At 40.5% G+C, this 9,384-nt stretch overlaps 1 protein-coding gene across 3 annotated transcripts in view; it reads left to right on the top strand.

The window, feature by feature from the left end:
* Positions 1 to 9,384, top strand: part of EXOC5 (exocyst complex component 5) — a 29,098-nt gene that overhangs the window by 325 nt on the left and 19,389 nt on the right. Inside the window, exons 1-4 of one of the 3 annotated variants that reach the window (XM_010579819.1) lie at positions 368 to 458; positions 4,627 to 4,718; positions 8,094 to 8,241; positions 8,649 to 8,843. In XM_010579819.1, the coding sequence (XP_010578121.1) occupies positions 441 to 458; positions 4,627 to 4,718; positions 8,094 to 8,241; positions 8,649 to 8,843 (453 nt within the window). In that variant the 5' untranslated portion in view covers positions 368 to 440. Of the gene's footprint in view, positions 1 to 367; positions 459 to 4,269; positions 4,359 to 4,626; positions 4,719 to 8,093; positions 8,242 to 8,648; positions 8,844 to 9,384 lie in introns of those variants that run through there. The other 2 variants (XM_010579820.1, XM_010579818.1) reach the window with 2 other exon arrangements.

The following is a 9,384-nucleotide window of genomic DNA, read 5'->3' as shown; positions in this document are numbered from 1 at the left end:
AGCGGGGGTGGTGCCTCGGGGGGGGTGAAGTCCCTCTCCTTCCCTCGGGCGAGGGCTGGCGGTGCACCCTCACGCCTGGGCCTCCTTCCCCCGGGTCTTCGCAGTGGATGGGGCCCCGCTCGCAAGCGGGGTGACAGGCCACGCCAGGCCCGGCCGCCGCTCTCCTTCTCCCGAAGGCAAGGATTCAGTTGACCCCGGCACCGTGGTATCTGAGCGCGGCTTCTACTTTTCTGGCGTCGGGAAATAACTTCGCCCTCCCTTTCGCCGCTGCGGAACTGAGGCACGAAGGAACCGAATAGCTCGCCCAAGGCCGCGCAGGAGCAGGGCAGGAATATAGCAGGAGTCTGCCAAATTCTGCTCCCCCGGCCTGGACCACGGGCTCTCATGATATGACCTGGCATTAAGAGAAAGTCTTTGTCCCCACTTGTTAGCGCTTGGGGATGTGGTATCGTTACCAGGTATCCTGTATTTGCTCTCTGAGTCACTCAAGAGCTGGTTGTTCGTTTGGTGTTTTAACACCGGGACACGCTTTGCCCAGCCTTCAGGAAAGGTCTTCCTGTTTTTCTGAAGGATCCTGTATCTGTGGTTTATACGAATGCATTGTGTGCACTTGTATTTATGAATCACTGTTATGACACATGAGTGTTATGACTCACATCTTTTGGCTTGCATGGTTTAAAAAAATAGCAAGGCTAATATACCATGTTCCAAGCAGCCAGATGCCAGGTTTTATACCCTCTCTACACCTCCCTAACTGTCCTAGGAGTCTGTTGATTTCTCAACATGACGACAATGTGGTTCTGTTCTTTGTGGGATGTTGAATGTGAGATAACTTGGATGTGGGAAGAAAACTGTATGTTTTGGCTGCTTTGGGTCATGCAACAATTTGTTCCATTTTGCAATAACAATAAAGATGAAGTTGCAAAATAGGTAAGACCTTTGCCTAGATAGGGCTTGAAATGATGTTTTCCATTATGGAAGCCAGTATTTCTTTCTCTCCTGCTTTTGCTTCTCTTTCACTCCAAAGGCAAGAGAGGTTTTGTTGATGTTCACTAAATTAACGTTGCCTACTATGATAGTTTGAAGTCACTGCCATATAGCTTAGAATCTGAAAATGTGCTTATTATGGGAGTAATCCTTAGCTGTATACTGAGAGTGGTACTTGATTGCCATGTTTTCATGAATGTGTGTTCAAAAGTAATTCTCAATATAGATATGTGACTGTGTAGAAGGAAGGAGCTGTGCTGAAAACGGACACAACATGGACTTATTTCTCCCTCAGATAACTCAAAGTGTAATTTAACAATGATTACTTCTAAACTGGTTTTTAATGTGGCTAGGTCCACTTTAGTTTCATTTATACAGAGCAGATCAAACCAAGTTACCATTTACTTCAGGCATATCTCTTATTAAATCAGTACTATTGGCTGAATGGATAGGATCAGGTTAATTCATCTAGAGCTAGAGGGAAGTTCAAAGCTGTGGAGAAATTGACTGTTGGGGCTCATCTGATAACAGGCAAAGGACTTGCAAATGACATTTGTAATAGCTGATTTTCAGCAATTTCTGCAGAACTGGATAGGAGACTTAATGTAGGAATTAGGCTGTCAGCTATAGGTAACCCTATTATCAAGACAGCATTAAAAAGAGCAAATGTATATGGAAGATACGACATACAAACAAAAATAAAAGTTTTGGATTTGCAGTGGAACCTGTGAAATCATGTCTTAAGAAGACACTGTTGAACTTAATTTATTCCTTATAAATCAAGTAGATTATTTTTAGCACATCCTTTGTGAAAATTTGGAGGGAAAAGCTCATTTTGTTTCTCTGTTGGTCAGTATTCTGTACATAATAATATCCCCTGCAGTTACTATTTCTTAAATAATAGAGAACAGGGGTTATATGATTAAAAAGCTGAAGGACACATCTCCTATGTCAGTGTTCTTGAAAAACAGGTATTTTCCAGCTTATTCCCCTTTAAAATATTACTACATCTGCATATAGCAGTGATTCTGCCATCATTTAGTCTAACTAAACTAATTAACACTCTTTGCTGATGTGTCAGATTGTTGAAACAAAATGCAGGTTTATAAGTTTTTCAGAATAGCAGATGCTGCAGAAGGAGAGAGGCAGACTGGGAGACGGGATGAGCATTGCGGAAGAGGGGGAACTCACGTGAGTGCCCACGCTGTGGGAAGGGCAGCAGAGGGGACTGGGCTGCTGCCGGTTCAGTTTGGCCTCGTGGCGGGTTGGGTGGCACCGAGTTTTGGGGTCAACCACAGCATTTGTTGCCAAGTGGCCGGCTGGTTTTGGGGATGCAGGGGAGGGAGCTGCAGGTACTCTCTGTACACATGCACTTGAGAGCTTTAGAGGAGTATAGAGGCATAATGGATAGAGAAAAATTGGTGTGGGGTTTTTTTTTTTTTTGAGGGTCTAGGGCATGTGTATCAGATTTCCTTCAGAGATGAGGCTTTGCTAGGCTTACAGAAAAAACTGTGTAAATATTTTTTTTGGAAAAAAAAATTTTCAAAGTTATGTGTGTGTATGTGAAATATCTTTTAGTGCGAACATCTGAAGGAAGGGAGAAATCTAGAAAATGTTATATACACACACAGAGCATCAGTTAACAGTGCACCCTTTATATAGGGTTCTTCCATAGCGCTGTACCTGACATTGGTATCCTTGCAACTAGAGTGGTACTTCAGCTGAATTACGGGATCTTCAGAGGAAAGATTATGGTTGTGATTTTCATATAAAGGAGAAGTGCTGCGAAGAGCAATAAGGTAATTGGGAAGCTGGAGGACTCCCCTGAAGGGAATGTTACTGTATTGAATGGCTCATTTCACCTATAATTAAAATTACAAAAACGTTCCCAAACATTTAGATGTAATGATGACCTAAGGAGAGAATTTACACTTGGTCTGAAAACACTGCATTATAACTTTTGATGAAAAGGATTCGCATAAAGGAAACTTAACGTTGTGTATCAGGAAGAACTGGGTTAAAGAGATGAGTGACTTGCAGAGAAATGGGTTGTGAGTGGTATCATCCAGTTATTTTTGAAGCTTAACCAAGGAGGCTGAGCAAAACACGGTTCTTCTAGTCAGTCTTTGGATGAGGAGTTACTGGGTGATCTGTTGAAAGGGTGAAACTTCTGTCCTGTCTAGCAGGATTCAGGGCATTGCAAAGTATATTTTAAAAACTTTTATCCTTCTGTTTAACAGCTGGGTCTGACTAGATGGGGCATAATGTGTTTCTGAGGAATGACAAACCTTGAACTGGCAATATTTGCTTTTCAACTCTTGGTTTTAGTTAAATTAAATTAAAATAACACTATAATGCTGTTTTTTCCCCTCCTTATTACTTCTGACAAGGTTTCAGACCTATTGATACAGGAACCAATTTGATACCTGTGAAGGTCTGTTTATTTTTTTTTTAATTCTTTTTTTAAACCAAGCTTTATCAAAAGCAGTGGTCACATGTTTCACTATCAGAAATGAGTTGTGGCAAATACCACTATTAACCAGAGCCGCTCCCAGCTCTGTGTTGGGTTTTGTTTCACAGTTTTAGAATCATTGCTGCATGTAATTTAAAAGCTTTCCATGAAATCCTGGTGGTTGTGAAAACACTTTGCTTACTGATCTTAGATGTGCTTATGTTAGCATCTAAACAATGCTGCTAGATTACCAATGAAGCTGAAGTGATAAATACTAGTTTTTTAAAGGATAGGTGTTGGACTGTGTTTTGAGTATTTAGTATTAACTAAGTGAAGAAATGTTTGAGCTGGTTTAAGTGTTAGGCCAACTAAAATAGGAGGTCTTGGTTTTATAATGAGGTCTCTGCCTTCAGAAAACGTTGCTGGGTGGAGAAATAATCTTAACTCTTTACCATTGTGTGGTGTTTTTATGGAAGATACAGCAAATATGGAAGAAACTTGAGTAACCTTGTGTTTTTAGATCAGTCATGCCATGTTTTTCCTTCTTGGGAAAGTCAAGTGCATCATCTGTTTTTATGCTTGCTTTGGTTTTTTTTCCTTCTTATCCGCTTTGTTTCTGCAGCTGCAGTTTGATGTTTGCATAGTGTCGAGTGGCAATCTCTCACTGTTTTTGCTATGGGGCAGTGCCTTGGTCAGTTCTGTTTGTGATGCCGTGTTGTGAACTGCATCAGAGAGTTGAACACCTGCAAAGAAAACTTACTTTGCGACAGAATTTTTCGGACAGATCAGTTCTCCTGTCTGATTTGCTGCACAACTGATGGCTGGGTCTTGTGATGTAATATCTCAAATCACTGTAGCTGCTGCATGGTTCAGACACTTTGTAATGACAAGCCATAAGCTCACCTGGAAATAAGGACAGGTAATTTAGAGGCAACTCTTCAGAGACCTGCAGCAAATTCTTTGCTAGTAGTCTGGCAATACATAGACTAGGTGTTCAAACCCACCATATTAAGAACGGTGTTCTCTATATTAAATACGTAAACATAAGAGGTGATGGGGCAATTGTCAGTACTGTACTTGCTCTTATTGTAGTAAAGCTTCTAAATGCTTTCAAAATGATGTGTAAGCAGCTGCTTAGGGAACAACCTGCTGTGGCACATCATAAGGAGTTTTTATTCTGTGGCTAGGAGCCTTTTGTGGCAGATGAATACATTGAACGCCTGGCATGGAGAACACCTGGAGGAGGTTCCAGAGGTGGAGAAGCTTTTGATCCAAAAAGGTAAAATAAAATTGCTTAATGGTCCAAGTGAATGCATCTCTAATTGTACTGTTTTGTTACACATATACCAGAAAGCCTGTATGTAGTGTTGGTGTGTGTCCAAGGAGGTTTTCATTTGGGAGAATTGCTAGAATTTGTGACCATAAGCCAATTATTCAGAACCGATTATTCAGTAACAAGAGTAGGGAAAGGCACTTTCTGATTTAGACCTTTTGAATGAAGGAGAGAATTGATGTTGTTTGTCCTTGTCAGACATGAATGTTCCAAAGCACTAGAGCTGCCAGATTAAAGCATAATATGAGGCTTCATTGCTATGATAGTTAAGTCTATTTAATGAGTTTCTTGCTAGTTTAGCAAACTGAGCTGGCTTGTTGTAAGACCCAGTAGTTTACAGTTTTGGTGCAAATAAAGAGCACAAACAGGTAGTATGGGAGGAAAGGTGGGAACATGACAACGTTGACTTAGATTGTTTTGAAATGAATTTGTGTGGTATAGTCTGAATCCAATGAACAGCTTGCTGCCGCGGAATGGAGATGATGGGCTTGTGCCCCTCATCCTTTCTCTTAGCTGCACACTGTGATGACTCATCTTGAGCTAGGTCTAGGCACATGATCTCATGATAAGCTAATCTAACTTACTAAAATGCCAGAAAACTAACCTGACAAGAAAAAAAAAAAAAAAGAGCTTTTTTTCTAGTTGCGTTAGCAATTTTGTGGCACTAGAAAAGCCTGGGAGCAGGTGCAAAGGGAAAAGAGGTTGTGTGTCTGTGAGCCGGGGGTGAGAAGGAATGTGGGTGTGGAAGGGAGCAAGGCTGGGGAAGTGAGGAAGGAGGAGGTAGTGCAGGACCTTCTTGTGTTTGTGGTGAGCTGGCTTGGCTCCGTTGAGAAACCTCACCCTAAGAAGCCAGATCTCTTGTTACTGGCCTGGCATTGGGTGGTGCATTGGTAACTCAGATGCACAATTTCATACAGCAGTGTTCACATCTAAGCTTCTGTGCTCCAAACCTCTGAATCTACTTTTGTTTTGAAAGGAGTAATTCTTTCAAATAGTGCTACTATTTAGCTTTTGTACCAGTATTGGTAGCCTTTTGAGAGACATAATCAACTTTTCACACGATTGTAACTCGGGAGATGAGCAAGTGCAATAGCTGTTCCTTCGTGACTTCTCATCCACATGATCTTATTCCAGATTGAGATTGTTTGTAGTAACCTGAGCTAGAACTCTTTAAGTTTAGGAATTACTAACTTCATTCTGGGGACTGTATCCTATGCAGAGCTTTACAGATGCTTTAAGTGAGAGGAAGCCTGGAAATATACATTGCTTCCTGTGGCTCTTTCTTCACAGTTGTGCCTAGTATATACTTTAGGGTAGTTAATGATTTGTACCAATACCAACTCAATTTAACCTATCTTCTATATTTCTGCTGGTTTGCTTGTGTTAACTTCTGTGATGCACTTTCATATTTTTCAGGACAAGTGGGAGAATCCTGCAACAGTAAATATTTTTCCTGTGGGATCTTCTAGTATTGGGCAGGAAGCCAAAATTAATATCAAAAAGAAACAGGCCTTTTGGTGTATGTTTTTTCTTTTCTGTTTGTAGAAGATGATGATTTGGTTTCGTAGAAAGAATGTTGGAGTCTTTATTTCTGTTCTGAGAAACCTGACCAGCAGCTACCTCTTCTACTTGAGCATTCTTTCCTCTCTCAGTATATTGAGTACTCTTGCTGAATAAGTGCTGAGTTGGCACAATACCTGTTTAAAAAACAAACCCCAAACTGAACTGAATCAGCTTGTTAAAATGAATAGAAACTGTCTGCACTTCTCTAGGTTTTTCTTTGAAAGTATGCTTTGTGTCACTTACTATCATTTAAATTTTATTTTAAATATACTTCTGTAAACTTAAGTCTGTTCCTTGTGGTTTTGTGTGGAATCTAATGCAACATGCTTACTCTTGGGCTTCTGGCAAGCAGGAAGTGGAGGAAAGAAGTCATAAACATCTGCCCCAATCCAGTTTTCTTTAATAAGTTGTGCCTTTAAGTCACTTACTGTTATAAAGATATCACTTGAAATAGATTTTTAGACCTATACAGTGAAGAAAAAAGGCAGTTCGCATGCTCTGAGCGGTAGGGTAAAAGCCAGTCATTTTAGCAGCAGAAGTTAAAACTGAAAATGCAGTGACCCTCCATGCAACTAAAGAGAATCACATTAGTATCATTTAGGTGTTGCTTGGAGAAAGCTCTAGTTGTTGGCCAAGAGAGGTACTGTAGTTGTTACTGGGAAGGAGTCGTGTGAGGGTAGAACAATACGTTCTACTTTTTCCTTCCGGTTGCTGAGCCTCTAGCCTGTGCATGAGGAGCTGGGAGAGGAACACTGTGCTCATTCTGCCTTTCAGCTGCACTGCAGGTTGGAAGGGCTTCACATTCACAGTATACCTTCTGAACAGAGTACATGTAAAAATGCATATTCCTGAGTAGTCTAGAAATAGTTCCCTGGAAGGGATTCCCATTTCCTCTCCTCTTCTGCTTTGACATTAAACCTGGACAGCAGATTCTCAAATCTTTCATATGTTTTTGGATATTAGCATGAGTTTTATGGCTGTGGAGGATCTGGGAATAATCCATTCCCTGAGCATCAGTGACTGGTACATTTACAAAAGTGTAAGCTGAAAAGATGACTGGAATTGGATAGAGTGGACAAAAAGAGGAATGAGAAAGAGAGAGATTGAGAATGGAATGAAAAAGAATAGAGGAAACTTAAGAATGCATTCAGATGTACTGTGTTTGCGAAGAGTAAAATGTGAGTCCGAAAGAAAAATCAAAGTGGTGGGAAGGGGCAGGAAAAAAACACCTTAAAATGGTATGTGTTACAAGAAGAAAAGAAGTGAAGTCAGGAATCAACATGGTTATAACCAAAACAACATTATGAGACTATATGATTGTATTCATTGCCTATTAATAGGATGCTGATTTAGAAGTTTACAGTAACATGTACAGGGGAAAATATTTTCCTGTTATAGCCTACACATTGAAGGGATGTAGTGGCCTAAGCTCTCTTTGCCCTGATGAGACTTATTTAGGGAAGATGGGGATATAGGGATTTTTGTACCTGCGGCAGAACCATGTTCTTAAGTGATTGGTATATAGGTATTCCCATCTCCCCTGGCCTACTTTTTATGTGATCACATAGGTTTTTATGTAGGCATAGAGTTCTACACAAGCAGGGCAATGCAATTTAAAACAAAATGGCATTTGTAAGTTAGACATGATTGTATCAGCCTCGTAGGCAAGTTCTTTTCTTAAAGTTTTTTTTAAGCTCTCTGCAGAAGACAATGTCTTTCGAACTAAATCCTGCTTTCCTGTATTTTATTTTAAATCAGATTATTGGAAGAATTTGTAAATCATATCCAGGAATTACAGGTAATGGATGAAAGGATCCAGAGAAAAGTGGAGAAACTAGAACAGCAATGTCAAAAGGAAGCAAAGGAATTTGCCAAGAAAGTACAAGAGCTGCAGAAAAGCAACCAGGTAAAATCTAACGAGTATAGTTGGTGCTGAGCTGTGCAAGTTTTAAAAGCATCACATGCTCTATTAACATTTCTTGGTACAGCATGCTACTGTTTGAGATAAGAATAAAGAGAGTTTGATGGAAAACAATTTCCCCTGTCAAAGGGGGCTTATCTGCATGTTCCATTAATGAGTGTTAGCTATTCTGAAAGTAGCTAGTCTTCACAATAGTTTAAAGGAAGATACTAAACTTTAAGCAGTTGTGTGTTCTTAATTAGTGGTTCTGAGTAGTTCTGTAGTTCTGAGACACAGCACCTGGAAAGCTGATGCCTGCATTCACTATGCTTCTTACTGAAGTAAATCTGGTGTTTCCTAAAGTACAGTAAGTGGAAATCATGAGTTTTGTGTCCCTGTCTATGTTCTCCCAGGTTGCCTTCCAACATTTCCAAGAACTAGATGAGCACATCAGCTATGTAGCAACTAAGGTCTGTCACCTTGGCGACCAACTGGAGGGGGTAAACACGCCACGGCAACGGGCTGTGGAGGCTCAGAAGCTGATGAAATACTTTAATGAGTTTCTGGATGGAGAGCTGAAGTCTGATGTTTTTACAAACTCTGAAAAGGTAAGGGCTGTCAGCGGGATGAAAGCAGTTCAAAGCAATAAGCAGTACTGCCCTAATTACAAGCTGCTACCATGACTTACCATGGTCAGACTTCAAACCAGTGAGTGACTGACTTGTTAAAGTTTCATTGTTCTGAAATGTAAATTAACAACACTAGGCTGCAGATTGCTGATAAAGCATTTGTATTCAGTGATGCTTAATGTGGCAATGTTGGCATTTTTCATTTTATGAAATTATCAGAGATTTGAGAAACGCTGGGAGGGCAACTTTAGAGTGCATACAATATCTGCCTTTTTCCTTTGAACCCCTTGCTTCAGATCCACCCTGTAATGCAGAACGTTTCTGAATACAACTTCTTTGTGAAACTTTACTCTGTTGGGTCAGTCCACTGGCCTTGGATACCTTTTTGTCACAGCATGCCTTTGGGCTTTGTATAGTCCTGTGGTTATGTCTCCACCCTCTGAATTTAGAGGAACCGGGCAGGAAAACTTCAAAGAAATGTTAAAGCATTTTGTTGTTCTTATGCTTCAAGAGTATGTTC

Source organism: Haliaeetus leucocephalus, unplaced genomic scaffold (assembly GCF_000737465.1).
Source record: "Haliaeetus leucocephalus isolate CR32 unplaced genomic scaffold, Haliaeetus_leucocephalus-4.0 Scaffold678, whole genome shotgun sequence".
In the NCBI taxonomy this organism is placed as follows: domain Eukaryota; kingdom Metazoa; phylum Chordata; class Aves; order Accipitriformes; family Accipitridae; genus Haliaeetus; species Haliaeetus leucocephalus.
This window is presented reverse-complemented; position numbering and strand designations above follow the sequence as displayed.